Here is a 19,902-nt window from a genome sequence, read left to right as displayed (position 1 = left end):
GATATTTCATCCAGCCCTCACAGAAGGAAACAGGACCTACTCACTGCAAGCATTTTGCTGTCCTTCTATCACAAATCTTAATGTTACCCCTTACTACTGTAAAAAAAAAAAAAAAAAAAAAAAAAAAAAGACAGTTTTCTGGCCTAAAACTAAATGTTTATTGCCTCTGATTGCCTAAATCAAAACTTCCTTCCCTGGCCCTCATTTTCCTTTATTAGTGGTATCTCCTACTAGATTATAAAGTGTAAGTTCCTTGAAGGTAGAGATTGTTTCGTTATTATAAATATCTACAGCACCTAGCACAGGTCCTTTTATACAGTAACTGCATAATAAGTACATGTTCATTCATTCCTACTTTCATTCACAGATTGCTAGAATATATAAGGTTAGAGCTGGGTTGAATCTTAAAATTTAGAATATTAGAACATACAACCCAGAATGTTGGAATTGAAAGAAATTTTGTAAGGCTTTTCTAGCAAGGATAGCTCTCTAAAAATGAAATGGATTGTGTCTCAGTAAGAAATGAATTCCATGTCACTGAAGTTTTCTTTAAATATTAATTTAACTTAAACTCGATTGAAAAATGAATTCCTAAGCAGGTATGAGCTGGATTAGATGACCTTTGAAGTCATCTGAGACACCCTCTGAGGTCACTTGCAGTCCTATAATTATTTAACCATCTTTTCCTTCTCATTTAACATAGGAAAAATCAAAGCCCAGAGGAAAAGAATGGCTAGTCTAAAAAGTATGAGTTTACATTTCTATAATGGCTTTAGGGTTCAACAGAAAAATCCTGTGAAGAAGTTTGTGCAAGTACCATTATCTGTCTTAACACAAGATTTTCAATCCTGATAACTGAGCATATGGTTCCTGGAAGGTCTCTTCCAATTGTAAATGCTTATGATTTTTTATTTCAGTCATTCAATTCAGCCCAAGCTTTAAATGTAGTTTGAAAATTTTGTTAATTTATACCACAACTCTGAAAGTACAATGAAAGCCAGCTAGCAGCAAGGAACAGTAAAAAAGAAACAAACAAAAGCCTATTAGCCTTAGATTTAGGAAAAAAAACTAGGTTTGAGATCTAGTTTCTCCAATTATTAACTGTGTGACCTTAAACAAAAGCCTAATTTCCCTTAGCTTTAGTTTATCCCCCTACAAAATGGAGATGGTATTTTTTCCCTGCTTACTTCATAGAATTAATGTGAAGTCCAAGTAAAATAATATTGTGTGAAATGCATTATAACCACAAAACAGCTATACAAATGTAGTTGTTGTTAATGTTACAGAAGATGAGGTTCTGGCTCAGCTGTCACTGAAGTGTAAGTGAGGTAAAGGAAGAGAAAAGTAATTTCTCATCAGTTGGGTTAATGTAATCAGTGTAAGGTCTTGAAGAAGTTTTAAATGTGTGAACAAGATGGTTTGCACCCTGGATGTCTTTATGAGGTGTGAACTCCTCTTTAATTGAATCAAGAAGGGAACTGTATGATTGGCTAACCAAACAAGTTAAACATATCCCCTGAGAACTTTAAATAGGAGAATTTCAGCAGTTAATTCTTTCCAGCAGGAAATTAGTCAAATGGTGGAGGATTCCTGACAACTGTTTCAAAGGTCAGAAGAGGGAAGGAAAAAAAAGGAGACTAAACTAAGTGTCATATTCCTTCTGCCTCCATCAATGATATTATTGGAGAGACTGGATCAGTAATAGAAAACACATCTAACTTTAAGCAGAGAAACATACTCAAAACAGACAGTCACAGATGGATACAGAAGGATAACACCTCAAAGAAAAAAATAGCTTCAGGGAATGTGACTCCTTGTGGTAAAAAGAACTCCCCATCGTGGAGTTACACTTAAGAGAAGCTTCATGAGATCTCTACAAGGAGAGAAAGTTATCTCCCAGAACTAGGAATGAGGAGGTACTATTGTATCATACATGTTTTCCACATGTGTACCTCACTTCCACTGTATTTTAAGTTTGCATCCGTATGGAGAGTACATCATGTGAAATGCCAGCCTAGATGAATCAAAAGCTAGAATTAAGTCTGCTGAGAGAGATATCAGCAATCTCGAATATGCAGATGAAACTACTTTGCTGGCAAAAAGTGAAGCGGAATTAAGAAGCCTCTTGATGAGGGTGAAAGAGCAAAGTATAAAAGCTGGCTTGAAGCTTAACAACAAAAACCCTAAGATCTTGGCAACTGGGCCCATCACTTCCTGGAAAATAGGAAAAGAAATAGAAGCCATATCAGATTTTAAATTCTTGTGCTCAAAGATCACTGCAGAAGATGACTTTACCATGAAATTAAAAGATGCACCTTGGAATGAAAGCTATGGCAGATCTGGGCAGCAAACTAAAAAGAGCCATCACCATGTCAACAAAGATTTGTATAGTCAAAGCTATGGTTTTTGCAGTATTAAGATAGAGCTGTGAGAACTGGACTATAAAGAAAGTTAAGTGCCATAGAATTGATGCTTTCCAGTTGTGTTACTAGAAAAGACTTTTGAGTGTTTCTTGAACAGCAAAGAAATAAAATCAGTTGATACTCAAAAAAATTAATTTAGACTATTCAATGGAAGGTCAAATATACTTAGGCGACATAATAAAAAGATGAGACTAACTGGAAAAGATACTGATGTTAGGAAAGATTAAAGGCAAAAAGAAAAGGGGACAGAAGAAGATGAGATAGATTGACCTGCACAGAAAAAAATCGGATTTAGAAATATGGTAAAAATAACATGAGAAGGAAAACAAAAATGCAAACAGACAGTAACAGAAAGAGTGGAAATGCTATGTTGTGGTCCACACTCAAGGAAATATATTTTTAAAAGAGAATATATAAAGACTATAATTCTATAACAATTGCAAGTAGTGAATCAAAGGAAAATACTAGAAATGGAACAAGAGCACTGATAATGTTATCAATGAAAATGATAGACCTTGGACTGGGACTAACCTTTGCCCTTTCTATATTTTAAGGTGGAAGAGTTAAACCTGCTTAGTCTTGCCCTGAATCACCAATGTTTATTCCCAGATCTCTGAGTTTCAGAGCACTTAATCTTCAGGATCCTCTGTAATATCAAAGGATAAGATGTCAAAGACTTAGCCAAGGTTGCTCTGGTCTTAGTACTGCTATTTGTGTATTATTCTCTCCCATTCTTAGAGACTTCCAAGGCCCTTGCAGTAGGTTTCTGCACATGCTGAGACTCTTAGAGGAAACCTGTGCTCCTGTGGCCTCCAGATACAGTGCCTCACAGGCTACAACGTGTCTGTCTCTAGCCCTATTGGGAAACTGCAGTTTGTTTGCTTATGGTGGCATTGACTTTGCAGGCCACCCTGGGCTTCTGGATAGCTTTTAGTGTCTAGCTTTGTGGTGAATTAAGTCACTTATAGTTTCTCACTAGATTTCTTGGAGGAAAAAAATATACACATGTATGCAGGTATGTGTATATAAACAAAGATGTGCATTCACATAAATGTATATGTACACCTATACATACACACATACACACACACACACACACACACACACACACACACACACACACACACACACACACACACATATATATATATACATATACAATTGCAAAAGTAAAGTCCAGGAAGAAAACATAGACCAGTCAATAGTTATATAGTTGTCATGGTTTGATGTAAAGGGCTGAAACTCTTAAAAGATGTGCTTGAATCAGACAACTTAAGCATTTAAGACTAATTACCTATTGGACAATAACTATATTAGCATATGTTTAGAATTGCTCTTCTCACAGTTAATGCTGGCTCAATGTTTGGGGTTAAAAGAATTATAGGTAAGGATTAGGGAGTGGAGTGAGAGAGGTGAGAGAACTTCACTTTGCAGCAAGACCAGGAGAAGGGAGGCTGGTGGAGAGCTTGTGGCAGTTTGTCTGTCTCCTTTGCTTCTCCCCCTGAAGACCAAGGACTTTTGCTTATACTGACTCTGGCTGATCCTGAGGCCTCCAGGAAGCTAGCCTGGACTTAACAGTTTGGGGGCAGCTATGTGAAACAGTATATAGAGCTTTAGGACTAGAATCAGGAACTACCTTCATGGTATCTTGAATGGAGACAAAACTATTGTCCTACAAATGCCACTGTTCTCCTTTATACTGTGTCTTCCCGGGCTTCATAATGGTTTTCCTCAACTTCCATTGATAAGAACTCCTGTTTCTGTTTCTTGTCAGGCTTATAGATTGTGTTATTCTGTGAATTCTGGTGTAATTCAGCATGACATGTTATATCACACTTGGACTACAGCTACTCTCCTCCAAGGCTCTGTTGACTGGGGTCTAATCACTAGCTTCTAACTGGCCCTATTTCTCCCTTAGGCATCAGGGATTATACAGCCTATGCCATCTTGGCTTGCTTATAGAATGAATATTGATAGCAAAACTGTGCATTTGTTCAAAAAAGAGACTCTCACTGACTTTATCAAACTAATCTAATATTTTAGGGCAATTCTGACTTTAGCATAATCTGTGGCAGTTCTTCCTATAGGGAACTCTGAAGCTGGTCAGGGGTGGTGAATGCCTTGGCATTAAGTCAAATATCATTCTTAAGAATAATGCAATTCCTTTTAGAATTGCAGCAATTTTGCACATCTGTTTGTTGCTTTTTAAAACCAAATAGCTGAAAGGGAAGAAAAGGCATTTCAAAAGTGAAATGAAAGATATCTGAGCCACTCTAGGTGGGTTTCTTTTGATAGGTCTAATTGCAGTTGTCTGAAACTAACCTAGCCCTTCCCTCTCTATCACATTGAGGAGAGAGCAGCTTTAATCTCTGCAATCATCTCATATGATATCCTTGAGGTTGGAGAGCAACAAAGGAGAAACTGAGCAAGTATGATCTCTAGGATTAGGCATTTCCTACTACTAGCAGCTGAAGAGACTTGAGGTCCCAAAGGGAAGCCAAAACTTAAGAACACAGCTGGTTGATCATATAGAATGTCTAATGGTAAGGTCATCACCCTGATTATAAATTTTGAAAATAAAAGTTAAGAAATGCAATAGTAATAGCAATGTCTAAAACTCATATTCAAAGTAATTTATAAATATGTGTGTGTGTGTGTGTGTGTGTGTGTACACACACACACACACACACACACACACACACACACACACATTAACTCTTGAATCTCATTACCTGGGAGATAACTCTCATTGTTATCCTAATTTTATGCAGATGACATAACCTGGACTCAAGATCCTGTCCAGGTTAAGTAAGAGAGTAAAGTAAGGTCTGAACCCACATTTTCCAGGCTCTATGTTTAGCACTCTCTATCTACCACATCTTGCCAGCAAAATACCTGAAAAACAACAGCAGGGTATCAGCTATAGGCCATTTTTTCCTAGAGAGTCATCTCCTACAAGTTGATTCAGTTGAAGGATCCATTGTTTTTATCCATTCATTTTCTGACATCAAATGTAGCTTCAGTAGTAAGTTTCATAAGTTGTCAAGATCAATAATGTACCTTTAGTGGACCAATCCTATGACAAGCCTCTTCAAATAATTAGGCTGGTCCTTAGAAGCCAGTCACTATCTTTATCTCATACCTGAGACCTTTCCAGATGGGTCTATATTGCCTGAATTTTCATTCTCATAAGCAGAGACTACAGGATCACTGCTACACCATCAAGAGACATCAGAGCAAGACATTAATGTAGGTTCTTCCCAGATAAGACTGAAGAAAGATCTATATGGCCTCAAGGACTCAGTAAACTCCTGGACTTCAGTTTCTTCATTTTGAAGATAAGGACATTAGATTGCCTTTTGAAATATCCTTTCAAAGTCTTCATAAATCAGCAATTTATTTCCCATCATGCCAAGATCAGAATCTATTTTTTTCTAGCAATATTGGAATAAGGCATCAGATACAAAAGGAAGCCACTGAAGAGAACAAATCTGAGCAAGCAAATAAAGTCTAGGCAGGCAGGAAATCACATTCCATTCTTTACCTGGTTAAATCTCCTCGTGAAGGCCACAATATTAGGGGCGAGGCTATGTTTCTCTTTCTTGCTCCATCCACAGCTAGCTAATTCCTAGAAGAAGAAAAAAAAAAGATAAGTTGACATTGAGCAAGTGAATTCATTCACATTATTCAAAATTTCCAAGGAGAATTTAATCTTTAATCCAGAGTTGGCTGCTGAATGTTTCAATCAATGATGTCATACATAGGATGTAAATCTTTTTGAAGAGGGCTAAGTCTTGATAATTCCCAAGTCTTTAAAATCATACAAGAAAGGAGTAATTCTTTTATTTGGAGGGTTAAATCATCACTGGTCCCTCCTTTCAGAAGCCAGTTTCAATTCAACTAGCATTTATTTTATACCTAATACATGCTGGGTCCTATGCCTGGCACTGGGGAATAATGTAAGGAGATCTGCAATGCAAATGAGATCTTAATCCAATGATTCTTTATCCTATGGAGGTTGCTCTTCCTTCTAAAACAAAAAGAAAAGAGGCAAGGCTATTGCTCATTGATGACTACTCCAGAGTTTCCAGCCTCTGAAGGGATTCAGCCCTAGCTTTGAGATGATCAGAGGACCAGGGGTTGCTGGGAGGTGTTTTCCCAGTGGCACCAGCACAGCTATTACTGTGAATGCTCAATCAGCAATTAGGTTACTATTGTCCTTAGTGGTCAACACCCAGCTCATAAAGGAGAAGACTGAAAACTTGCACAGAGGAATGACAGGAAGGGAGGGGGATTATGTTTGCAGTGAAAGAGGTAAGAATGTATGAAAATACACTGAAGATAAAGCATACTACAGTCTCCTGTGGGAAGTGGAGGCTATGACTCATCTTTTCACTATTCATTCAATCATACACACCCTGTCAAACTAGGCCATAACTCCTTTTTTTTTTTTTTTTTAAATTTTATTTTATTTTATAATTATAACTTTTTTTTTTGACAGTAATTTTTTACAGCATTATCCCTTGCACTTACTTCTGTTCAGATTTTTTCCCTTCCTCCCCCAACCCCCTCCCCCAGATGGCAGGCAGTCTTATACATGTTAAATATATTATAATATATTCTAGATACAATATATGTGTGTACAACCGAATTTCTTGTTGCACAGGAAGAATTGGATTCAGAAGGGAAAAATAACAGTTTACACTCATTTCCCAATGTTCCTTTTCTGGATGTAGCTGATTCTGTCCATCATTGATCAATTGGAATTGGATTAGCTCTTCTCTATGTTGAAGATATCCACTTCCATCAGCATACATCCTCGTACAGTATCATTGTTGAAGTGTATAATGATCTTCTGGTTCTGCTCGTTTCACTTAGCATCAGTTGATGTAAGTCTCTCCAAGCCTCTCTATATTCCTCCTGTTGGTCATTTCTTACAGAACAATAATATTCCATAACATTCATATACCATAATTTACCCAACCATTCTCCAATTGATGGACATCCATTCATCTTCCAGCTTCTAGCTACCATGAAAAGGGCTGCCACAAACATTTTGGCACATACAGGTCCCTTTCCCTTCATTAGTATTTCCTTGGGATATAAGTAGTAGTACGGCTGGGTCAAAGCGTATGCACATTTTGATAACTTTTGGGGCATAATTCCAGATTGCTCTCCAGAATGGTTGGATTCTTTCACAACTCCACCAGCAATGTATTAGTGTCCCAGTTTTCCCACATCCCCTCCAACATTCATCGTTATTTGTTCCTGTCATCTTAGCCAATCTGACAGGTGTGTAATGATATCTCAAAGTTGTCTTAATTTGCATTTCTCTAGTATTTTCATTCTTCTTGTTGTTGTTTGCTTGCACTTTGTGTTCTTTCTCATTTTCTTTCTCCTTTTTTGATCTGTTTTTTTTTTTCTTGTGCAGCATGATAATTGTGGAAACATGTATAAAAAATTGTACATGTTTAACATATATTGTATTACTTGATTCTAGGGGAGAGCATGGGAAGAAGGGGGGAAATTTGGAATACAATATTTTGCAAGGGTGAATTTGAAAATCATCTATGCATATGTTATGAAAAAAAGCTTCACTAATAAAAAGGAGAAGAATATTTCTCTTAAAATAAAAAAAAATTTGCATTTCTCTGATCAATAGTGATTTGGAACACTCTTTCATATGAGTGGAAATAGTTTCAATTTCATCATCTGAAAACTGTCTGTTCATATCCTTTGACCATTTATCAACTGGAGAATGGCTTGATTTCTTATAAAGTCAATTACTCTGTATATTTTGGAGATGAGGCCTTTATCAGAACCTTTAACTGTAAAAATGTTTTCCCAATTTGTTACTTCCCTTCTAATCTTGTTTGCATTAGTTTTGTTTGTGCAGAAACTTTTTAATTTGGTGTAATCAAAATTTTCTATTTTGTGATCAATAATGGTCTCTAGTTCTCCCTTGGACACAAACTCCTTCCTCCTCCACAAGTCTGAGAGGTAAACCATCCCATGTTCCTCCAATTTATTTATGATTTCATTCTTTATGCCTAAATCTTGGACCCATTTTGATCTTATCTTAGTATGTGGTGTTAAATGTGGGTCCATGCCTAGTTTCTGCCATACTAATTTCCAGTTTTCCCAGCAGTTTTTGTCAAATAATGAATTCTTATTCCAAAATTTGGGATCTTTGGGTTTGTCAAAGATTAGATTGCTATTTTTATTCACTATCTTGCCCTGTAAACCTAACCTATGCCACTGATCAACTAGTCTATTTCTTAGCCAATACCAAATGGTTTTGGTGACTGTTGCTTTATAATACAGTTCTAGATCAGGTACAACTAGACCATCTTAATCTGACTTTTTTTTTCATTAATCCCCTTGAAATTCTCGACCTTTTGTTGTTCCATATGAATTCTGTTGTTATTTTTTCTAGGTTATTAAAATAGTTTCTTGGAAGTCTGATTGGTATAGCACTAAATAAATAGATTAGTTTAGGGAGTATTGTCATCTTAATTATATTCGCTCGGCCTATCCAAGAGCACTGAATGTCTTTCCAATTATTTAAATCTGACTTTATTTTTGTGGCAAGTGTTTTGTAATTTTGCTCATATAATTCCTGACTCTCCTTTGGTAGATATATTCCCAAATATTTTATACTATCGACCGTTATTTTGAATGGAATTTCTCTTTGTATCTCTTGCTGTTGGATTGTGTTGGTAATGTATAAAAATGCTGAGGATTTATGTGGATTTATTTTGTATCCTGCAACTTTGCTAAAATTCTGAATTATTTCTAATAGCTTTTTAGCAGAGTCTTTGGGGTTCTCTAAGTATAGCATCATGTCATCTGCGAAAAGTGATAATTTTATTTCCTCATTTCCTACTCTAATTCCTTGAATCTCTTTCTCGGCTCTTATTGCCGAGGCTAGCGTTTCTAGTACTATACTGAATAGTAATGGTGATAGTGGGCAACCTTGTTTCACTCCTTATCTTACAGGGAAAGGTTCTAGTTTATCGCCATTACATATGATGTTTACTGACAGTTTTAAATATATGCTCCTGATTATTTTAAGGAATAGTCCATTTATTCCTATACTCTCAAGTGTTTTTAGTAGGAATGGATGTTGGATTTTATCAAATGCTTTTTCTGCATCTATTGAGATAATCATATGTTTTTTATTAATTTGATTATTAATATGGTCAATTATATTAATATTTTTCCTAATATTAAACCAGCCCTGCATTCCTGGTATAAATCCCACTTGGTCATAGTGTATTATCCTGGGGATGATTTTCTGAAGTCTATTTGCTAATATCTTATTTAAGATTTTAGCATCAATATTCATTAAGGAAATTGGTCTATAGTTTTCTTTCTCAGTTTTCAATCTACCTGGTTTAGGTATCAGTACCATGTCTGTGTCATAGAAGGAATTTGGTAGGACTCTTCAATCCCTATTTTTTCAAATAGTTTACATAGCATTGGAGTTAGTTGTTCTTTAAATGTTTGGTAGAATTCACATGTAAATCCATCTGGTCCTGGGGACTTTTACTTAGGAAGTTGGTTAATAGCTTGTTCTATTTCTTTTTCTGAGATGGGACTATTTAGACTACTTACTTCTTCCTCTATTAATCTGGGCAAGCTATATTTTTGAAGGTATTTTTCCATTTCATTTAAATTATCGAATTTATCGGCATAAAGTTGAGCAAAGTAGCTCCTAACTATTGCTCTAATTTCCTCTTCATTAGTGGTGAGTTCACCCTTTTCATTTTCAAGACTAACAATTTGCTTTTTCTCTTTCCTTTTTTTAAACAGGTTTACTAAGGGTTTGTCTATTTTGTTGGTTTTTTCATAGAACCAACTCTTAGTTTTATTAATTAATTCAATAGTTTTTTTTACTTTCAATTTTATTAATCTCACCTTTTATTTTTTGAATTTCAAGTTTTGTGTTTGTCTGGGGGTTTTTAATTTGTTCCTTTTCTAGCAATTTTAGTTGTAAGCCCAATTCGTTGGCCCTCTCTTTCTCTATTTTATGCAAGTAGGCCTGTAGAGATATAAAACTTCCCCTTATTACTGCTTTGGCTGTATCCCACACGTTTTGGTATGATGTCTCATTATTGTCATTTTCTTGGGTGAAGTTATTAATTATGTCTATGATTTGCTGTTTTACCCAATCGTTCTTTAGTATAAGATTATTTAGTTTCCAGTTATTTTTTGGTCTATTTTCCCCTGACTTTTTATTAAATGTAATTTTGATTGCATTGTGGTCTGAAAAGGAAGCATTTACTATTTCTGCCTTACTGCATTTGATTTTGAGGTTTTTATGCCCTAGTATATGATCAATTTTTGTATAGCTTCCATGAACTGCTGAGAAGAAAGTATACTCCTTTCTGTCTCCATTTAGCTTTCACCAAAGATCTATCATATCAAACTTTTCTAGTATTCTATTTACCTCTTTGACTTCTTTCTTATTTATTTTGTGGTTTGATTTATCTAATTCTGAGAGTGCAAGGTTGAGATCTCCTACTATTATAGTTTTGCTATCTATTTCTTCTTGCAGCTCTCTTAATTTCTCTTTTAAGAATTTAGATGCTGCACCACTTGGTGTATATATGTTTAATATTGATACTGCTTCATTATTGATGCTACCCTTTAGCAGAATATAATGCCCTTCCTTATCTCTTTTAATTAGATTAATTTTTGTTTTTGCTTGATCTGAGATGAGGATGGCTACTACTGCTTTTTTGGTTTTGCCTGAAGCATAATAGATTCTGCTCCACCCTTTTACTTTTATTTTGAATGTATCACCCTGTTTCAGGTGTGTTTCCTGTAAACAACATATAGTAGGATTCAGACTTTTAATCCAGTCTGCTAACTGCTTCCTCTTTATGAGGCAGTTTGCCCCATTCACATTTATGGTTAGGAGGACTAATTCTATATTGCTTGCCATCCTATTAACCCCTGCTTATGCTTTTCCCCTTTCCTTCCCTCTTACCCCCCCTACCCAGTATTAAACTTGTGAACACCACTTGCTTTTCACAGCCCTCCCTTTTTAGGATCCCTCCCCCACCTTAAAGTTCCTCCCCTTCTTTTACCCATTTTCCTCACAATTTCTGTATTCCCTTCCCCTTAGCTTACTCCTTCCCTTTCACTTTTCAATGAAGTGGAAGAAGTTTTACCATAAATTGAATATGTCTATTGATACACACTATGTTCATCTCCCTCCTTTCTTTCTCTCAGATATAATAGGTTACCTTTGCCTCTTCATGAGATGTAGTACCACCACTTTACACTTTTTTATGATATAATTTCCTTTCCACCTCTAGTTTCTAAGACAAATTGTACATATGTTCTTTACATATTTTTTTGACAGAAGTATAGTTCTCAAGATTTCTTTTTACCTTTTTAGAAATATCTTGAGTTCTGTATTTGAAGATCAAACATTTTATGTAGGTTTGGTTTTTTCATCAAGAATAGATGGAATTCATTTATTTCGTTAAATGTCCATCTTCTTCCCTGGAAAATGATGCTCATTCTTGCTGGGTAAGTTATTCTTGGCTGCATACCAAGTTCCTTAGCCTTTCAGAATATTATATTCCAGGCCCTTCATTCTTTTAATGTAGACACTGCTAGATCCTGGGTTATCCTTATTATGGCTCCTCCATATCTGAATTGATTTTTTCTAACAGCTTCCAAAATTTTTTCCTTTGTCTGATGGTTCTTGAACTTGGCCACTATATTTCTTGGCGTTTTGATTTTAGGATCCCTTTCAGTAGGTGATGGATGAATTTTTTCAATGTTTATTTTACCCTGTTTCCAAAACGTCTGGGCAGTTCTCTTTGATAATTTCCTCGAAAATAGTGTCCAAGCTCTTTTTTTCCTCACATTTTTCAGGGAGTCCGATTATTCTCAAATTGTCTCTCCTGGATCTGTTTTCCAGGTCTGTTGTCTTTCTAATAAGGTACTTAACATTCTTTTCAATTGTTTCCTTTCTCTGGTTTTGCTTGACTACCTCTTGGTTTCTCCTTGAGTCATTCATTTCTAATTTTCAATGATGTATTTTCTTCACTCACTTTTTTTATATCTTTTTGTAATTGTCCAATTGTGTTTTTAAGTGAGTTTTTTTCTTCTATGGAATTTTTTTCCATTTTATTTTTTAGAGAGCTGATTTCTTTATCCAGCTCATTAATCCTGTTTTCCTTGGAGTTGTTTATCTTTTCCAATTCACTAATCCTGTTTTCCTTGGAGTTGTTTGCCTTTTCTAATTCACTAATTTTATTTCTCAATGATTTGATCTCTTTATCCACTCTGGATAACTTCTCCAGGCTCTCTTTCCAAGCTTCCCTTTCCTTTTCCAATTTCTCTTCTAGCTCTCTTGTGAGAGCCTTTTTGATTTCCTCTATGAGATTCTTTTGTATTGAGGAGCAGCTCATATCCCCCTTAGGGGATTCCTCTGGGGAAAGTCTGTTTTTAGTCTCCTCAGTATTTGAAGTCTGGTCTCTCTCCAATCAAAAGCTGTCAATGGTTAGAGCCCTTTTGAATTTTTTGTTCATTTTGTCAAGAGTGGAATCGAAGAAAACAAATTGACAAGAGAAACAATAGGTCTGTTTGGGGGGGATGGGGCTGGATGGTGTTAATGGGCTTCCTCTACAGACTGGGGGTAGGGCAGCAGATAGCCACTAACAGGAAAGTGATGGCTGCACCGAGTCTGCACTCTGAGGCTCTGAGAACACGCTGAGTCAGTCCAGGTAGGGGTTGGGGGTGGCTTATTCCGAGAGACGCTAGCTTTCTGGGGTTTTAATCTTCACCTCCGGTGTTTATACCCTCTCTGCTGCTCCTGGCTTGCTGCCAAGACGGAACATCCACACTGGGGTAAGTCTTTTCACAGAAACGGCAGAGATTGTACCTCTCCCCTCTCCAGTCTGAGCTGTGTGAGCTGTCTGTCTCTCGCTCTGGCTGCCTGCCCTCAGTCTGCAACCAGTCTGTTCAACCCTCCCCTGGGCAAATACAGACGTTCTCTGGCGAATTTCAAGGATGTCTTCTCTTGGTGATTATTTGTGGGTTCTTTTCTGGTCAAGCATTAACTCTGAGGCTTGTCATGAAGTAAGTCTTGAGAGAAAGCGCGGAGCTCAAGCAGCTGTCTGCCTTCACGCCGCCATCTTGGCCAGAAGTCCCCATAACTCCTCTTTAGAAACCATTGCTACATAGTACCAAACTTGGGAGAGTGATGTTGGCAACTTCATTTTTCTTCTTTTCAGGTTAAATCACTTTTGCTTAGACTGATAAAACTTCAAGAAAATATATTATTGTTTGTTCTTGAGATATGACTTTGGAAAAATGCTTCATTCAAAGAGAAAAAAGGATAGTTATCAGGATATGGGGGCATTGTATAATAAAAAAATATATTTATGTGAAGAAATCCATGAACTCAATGGGAAAAAAACACAGTAGAAAATGCTTAGATAATGCGCAACAGAAGAAAAAACAGTAATAATATGGTCAACAGACTGCAACAGGTCATATGGATAGAAACAGTAATAAATGAGGACTTCAGGAAATACACCCTAAACCTCACATGTAAGCATGTGACTTCCTGACTTCAAATTATCCAGACGATGGTTGGAACTCACTAATGATCTAATAGATAGCAACTAAGAATTTATTGTCTTATAAGTATAATAATGGTGTCATTAGTTTATAGTTGGAGGAACCAATAAATGTAGCTGTTTTTCAAGATTTAATTCTTATAAGTAGGGAGAAATTAGCTTCTGAAATAGAAATGATGAGAACTTTAGTCGAAAATAACCATTCCATTTTAGATTGGTGTTAGTGAAAAAAAGTAAAAAGATGGCCATAATTTGGCAACTATCATAAATTTTTTGAAAGATTTCAAAAAGTTCAGAGACAGAATAGGTAGGATTTCCCAGGATAAAATTCTAGAGGGAATGGAAAGCTCTTTAAAATTAAATGCTAATAAACAAAAAAAAATTCCAATGAAGGGGAAAGGGGCTCAGTGAAAAGATGTTTAAAAAGATTAATGTAGATGCAAAAGGGATTCATTGATTAGATTTTTAACATATATATATATATATATATATATATATATATATATATATATATCATCAATCACAACCACACTATTAGATAACTTGACTTAACTGTCTTCAAAGAATGTATTATGTAGGGGCTTTATTTGCATGTTTCCTAGCAACTGGTTGATGTGCTAAAAAACAAATTCACTAATAAATCAAAAAGTTATTTTAAAAAATAGATAGATTAAGGAAAGAAAAAAAAGAAAAAAAGAGAAAAAATTAAGGATGTAAGAGAAAGAGGATGTGTAGAAAGTGGAAGCAAGGCTAACATAACAAGATGATTATAAACGAATACAGTAGCACAGTCTTGAAAAAATAATTACATATATTCTAGAATAAAATTGTATAAGAATAATTCCAAGAAACTATGGTTCAAAATGAGATAAAAGTAGCAAGGAATGCTAAGAATACTAACCAAAAAAAGAGTTAGGGAACAAAGGCAGATCAGAAAAGCAACAAGACCATAGCTCAGAGTATATATAACAATAATAATGGACTTCATGGAGAGAAGGTGTAACTGCCCAATTTGGCTTATTTGTTCCCCCCCCCTCCCACCCCAACAAGGAGAATCATGATTGAATCAGAAAGCCAAAACAAAACTGTATAAAAAGGAGCTGAAATTCAAAAGAAGCATGGAGATATTAAGACAGTATTTAGATACTTTTGTTGATTTCGTGTAACCAGGCACTGGCAAACTATATTCCAGAGTATTGAAATAACTGATATACATGATTACTGAAAATTGTCAGTGATCTTTGAAAGATCATGGGGAATAAATGAGATGCTATTGAGAAAATCTGAATTCATCATGCTAGACAAGCACCAGTTTCTTTTTTGATAAGCTGATTAAGCTGGTAGGCCAGGAAACCATATATGTAGTTTAATTGGATTTTAGCCTCTTATATACTTCTTTTGGATAAGAAATATGTGGACTAGGCAACAGAACAAACTCTGAGTGGGTTTAATAACTGGGTCCAAAGATAGTCATTGATGGCTCAATGTCAAGTTGGAAGATAGTCTCTACCAGAGGGCCCAGGGACCTATAGTTGGCTCTGTGCTTTTTAACACTTTTATCAATAAATTTTAATAAAGATAAAAATGGGAGACTTAACAAATTTGCAAATGGCAGAAGAAAAGCTAACACAGTGGATGACAGAATCATGATCTAAAAAACATCTCCACAGGTTAAAATATTTGGCTAAATATGAACTACAAGATAAAATTTGATAGGGATAAAAATAAAGTCTTAAACTTGAATTCAATAAACCAATTTCACAAGTACAAGATGAGTAAGGTGTGGTTTGATAACAGATCATCTGTTCAGTTAACAGTTTCTCACAAAGATGAACTTGGAAAATGTAATCCAGGGGTCTGGAGCTTAGAACTTTGGATAATATGACTTATTTATATATTTTAAATAAGTTTATTGACTTTTTTGTTTTTATCACCACCATTTCTAGATATTTCACAAATACCTCAGTCATGAGCTCAACTTCATAATTAAAGAAACATGATTAAACAGGCAACCAATAATCATGCCCACATCTGAAAGTGTAAGCAAAATTTTTCACCTAGAAGTTCCCCATATCTACAGTGAGAGATAAGATATTTACTTGTGCAGTCCTAATTTCTCTACTAAAATTCAGTCTTGTTTCCCCGAATATCTATTATATATCTTAAACTCAACATGCCCCAAACTGAACTAATTATCTTTTCCCCAAAAGTCTTTTCTCTTCCTAATTTGCCTAAAACTGTTGAGGGTATCACCATCCCAGTTACCCAGGCTCACAACCTAGATGCCATTCTCAGCTTTTCACTCTCTTTAGTTGTCAAGTCTTGTCATTTCTACTTTTGCAACATCCCTCATCTTTTAGTCTATAATTCACTCTGCTCTATGTACTCTGATTCAATGACACTGGCCTCCTTATTTTTCCTTGTACATGATGCTCCATATCCCAACTCCAAACATTTTTGATGGTTGTCCTCCATGTCAGAAGGCTCTTTCCCTTCTTCCTTGCCTTCTAGCTTTCCTAGATTCCTTTAGATTTCAACTTAAATCTTACCTTTTCTAAGAAACATTTCCCAAAGTCCTTTCATCTTAGAGCTTTCTCTCTAAGACTACTCATGGTTATTCTACACACACACACACACACACACACATACACATACACACACATACACACACACACACACACACACACTCACGCACAATAGACATTTTATTTGTATAAAACTGATTTTACATTGTCTCCTCCCCATCAGACTATGAGATTCTTGAAAGTTTTGCCTTTATTTGTATTCCAAATCCTTAGAAGAGTGCCTGGTATATTGTAGGTGATTGATAAATGCTAATAGAATGACTGACTCTTTACCTGGACCAATATTAGTTATTACAATTACATACAACTTGGTGTCCTTTTAATCTGTCAAAGAACAATATAACAACTCAAAATAATTCATCTGGCCAGGGCATTTCACAGTATCACCCACAGAATACTAATTTCTTTGTTCCACTTCTTTTCCTACTTTTCTCTTTTTTAGCCTTTGAATAACTCACATTTTACTTTCCTCACAACAATTCCTATGAAACAGGAACTGCATTACCATTTTGGGGGCAGTTAGACGGCTGGCTCAGTAAATAGAGCATCGATCCTAAAGTTAGGAGGAACTGAATTCAAATTTAAATTCAAAATTAAATTTAAAGCTCAATTGTAGATAGTAGTGTGATATGGCAATTAAAAAAAGCTAATTCCATTTTAAACTTCAAATATATAAACATAGGGTCCAGGGTCAAAAATATGAAAATTCTGTTGTCCTCTGCCTTGGTCAGTTCAGTAACCACATGTGGCCTACTGAGTTCAGTTATAGGCAGCATTACATAAAAAGGTTACCAACAAGTCAAAAAGTGTGCAAGAAACCATCACATAAAGACTGACTGAAGGACTGGAGATGTTTAGTCAGTTGCTAAATCAATAAACATTGATTATAAACAATCAGTAAACACTTAATAAGATCAATTACCTGTTATGTGTTAACCACTAGTGCAAAGCACTAGAGAAATAGAGACAAAATATGATCCATTCCCACAGTGAGTTTACAATTTAATGGCATCTCAATGTTTAATCTGGGGAAGGGCAACAAGGTGGCACAGTATATAGAGCACTAGAATTGGAATTAGGAAGACATCTTCTTCAGTTCAAATCCTGTCTCAGACACTGACTAGATATGTGACCTAGGCAAATCACATAATCCTAATTGCCTCAGTTTCCTCATCTATAAAATGAATTGAAAAAGGAAATGGCAAATCAATCCAATATCTTTACCCAAAAAACAAAAACAAAAACAAAAAAAAAAAAACAAAAAAAACCCTCCAAAATGAGATCATGAAGAGTCAGACACAACTGAAATGACTGAAATGACTGAAATGACTGAAATGGAGAAGAAAAGAATTGGAAACTTCAAATTATTGTAAAGACTGACATGGACATTTTTTGGACCCATGGGGATAGGATGAAAAGCATTTGATAGTAGGTTCAAAGAGGCAGATTATGGCTCAGTAAGAAGGGGGGGGGGGAGTCCAATAGAGCTGATCAAATGTAGAATGGGATACTCTGAAAGGAAGTTATTTCCCTATCAGTGAAAGTATTAAAACAACATCTACCAGCCAGAGACACTGTAGAAAAGAGTACCATTCAAATAAAGATCTAATCAGATGATATCTGAGGTCTTTTTTAACTCTGATACTCTGATATAGCTAAGTGGTATGGTGAATAGAATGCCAGACTTGTCAGGAAAATGTGAATTTAAATATCTAGCCTCAGATATTTACTAGCTATATGACTCTGAGAAAGTCACTTAACCTTTTTTAGCCTTAGTTTTCTTTTCTGCAAAATGGGTATAATAATAGCATCTAATTCCCATGGGTTGTTGTGAGATGGTTTATATAAAGCATTTTGCAAATCTAAGACTTTGCTGGTTATTATTAGAATATTGGACCTGAAAGGGGACCTTTGCCATCATCTAATTCAACTAATAATTTTATTTTATTGTCTATTAAAGAAATAGGCAGATTGTGAGCTCTTTGGATTCCTTAAGATTTATATGACATTTATCTAACAAAGTGCCTTCCATACACTAGGTGCTTGATTAATGTTTGTTAAATTGAATTGGATTGATTCTACAGATTATGCCACTAAATGAAAATTTTCCCAACTGTAACAGAAACAGACAGGAAATGATTGCAGAATAAGGTGACTTAGGGAGCAAATGGAACCTAGTGCTGGCTTCCAACATAAATCTCTTGTAGGAACAGATTCCTGCCTTCATTCTATTACAAAGAACTGCTTTGGTTCCCACTTTTCATGGCCACCCCAGTGCCTAAAAAGGGCCATTCTGGGATAGCGAGTTCAATTCCAGCAGGATGTCCTCAATAATATTGCTCCAATTTTTCCCAGTGAGTGGGAAGAAAAGAGCACCCGGGAGACTTCACATCTGGAAAGGAAATATTTTTCAATGTGTTCTTTGCTGAACGTTTTCCCTGATGAACAATACATGGAAGGAATAGGTGGTCTGAAGACTGATATGGAGAAGTTATATAAATGCCCCAGGAAGTGAACACTAAAGCATTAGATATGAATCTCTCCATTTATTCTACTAAGTAAGGCAAAATGTGTGAATAGGCTTCATATGCATCTTGAAGGATAGGTAGGTATTACTCTAATGAAAAGGGGAGGGTTCTGGGGTTCCAGAATCTCTTAGATTCCAGAGGAAAGAACTTGCATAGGGAAAGGCAAACATGACTACATACAAAAGCAGGCTACAAATGACAAGAAAAGAGTAGTTGAAGGGCAGCTAGGTGGCAATGGAGAGAGAGAGAGAGAGAGAGAGAGAGAGAGAGAGAGAGAGAGAGAGAGAGAGAGAGAGAGAGAGAGAGAAGTTGAAAGTAAAAGGTGCCCAAGCTGATGAAGTTACAGATAAAGGAATCACATGATTTAGATCTGAAGGTAATTAAGAGATCATTTTATCCAACTTCTTTACATATATGAAGAAATTGAAGTCCAAATAGGAGAACTTATGTAGGATCTTAAGATTACAGCAATGAACTTAGAGATTACTTAGTCAAACTCTTTCATTTTACAATTGAAGAGACTGAAACTCAATGGGGTAAAGCCAAGAGTAACACAGGTGCTAAATAAGTCTAAAGTAAAAGCTAGGACCCCTGATTCCAAACCTTTTCTTGTGTTGTTAAGAAGCTATTTGTAGAAAGATGAATGTTAATCAGTTTTGAGACTTTGAGTAAGAAAGAAAGAAGGAATCACTCCAGATGATGAGGAAGATGACTTTGACAAAATACTCAGGAGTTCTTATTTGACAGGCTGATTAAAATT

The 19,902-nt window shown here is 35.7% G+C and overlaps 1 protein-coding gene across 5 annotated transcripts in view; it reads right to left on the bottom strand.

Annotated features, from left to right (window-relative positions):
• Window positions 1-19,902, bottom strand: part of RALGPS1 (Ral GEF with PH domain and SH3 binding motif 1) — a 652,627-nt gene that overhangs the window by 434,745 nt on the left and 197,980 nt on the right. For all 5 annotated transcript variants that reach the window (XM_074293129.1, XM_074293134.1, XM_074293130.1 and 2 more), the window contains one exon: window positions 5,968-6,051. In XM_074293129.1, coding sequence (XP_074149230.1) covers window positions 5,968-6,051 — 84 coding nt within the window. The remainder of the gene's footprint in view (window positions 1-5,967; window positions 6,052-19,902) is intronic.

Source organism: Sminthopsis crassicaudata, chromosome 2, assembly GCF_048593235.1.
Source record: "Sminthopsis crassicaudata isolate SCR6 chromosome 2, ASM4859323v1, whole genome shotgun sequence".
In the NCBI taxonomy this organism is placed as follows: Eukaryota; Metazoa; Chordata; class Mammalia; order Dasyuromorphia; family Dasyuridae; genus Sminthopsis; species Sminthopsis crassicaudata.
The sequence above is the reverse complement of the archived record's forward strand: the minus strand, read 5'-3'. Positions and strand labels throughout refer to the sequence as shown.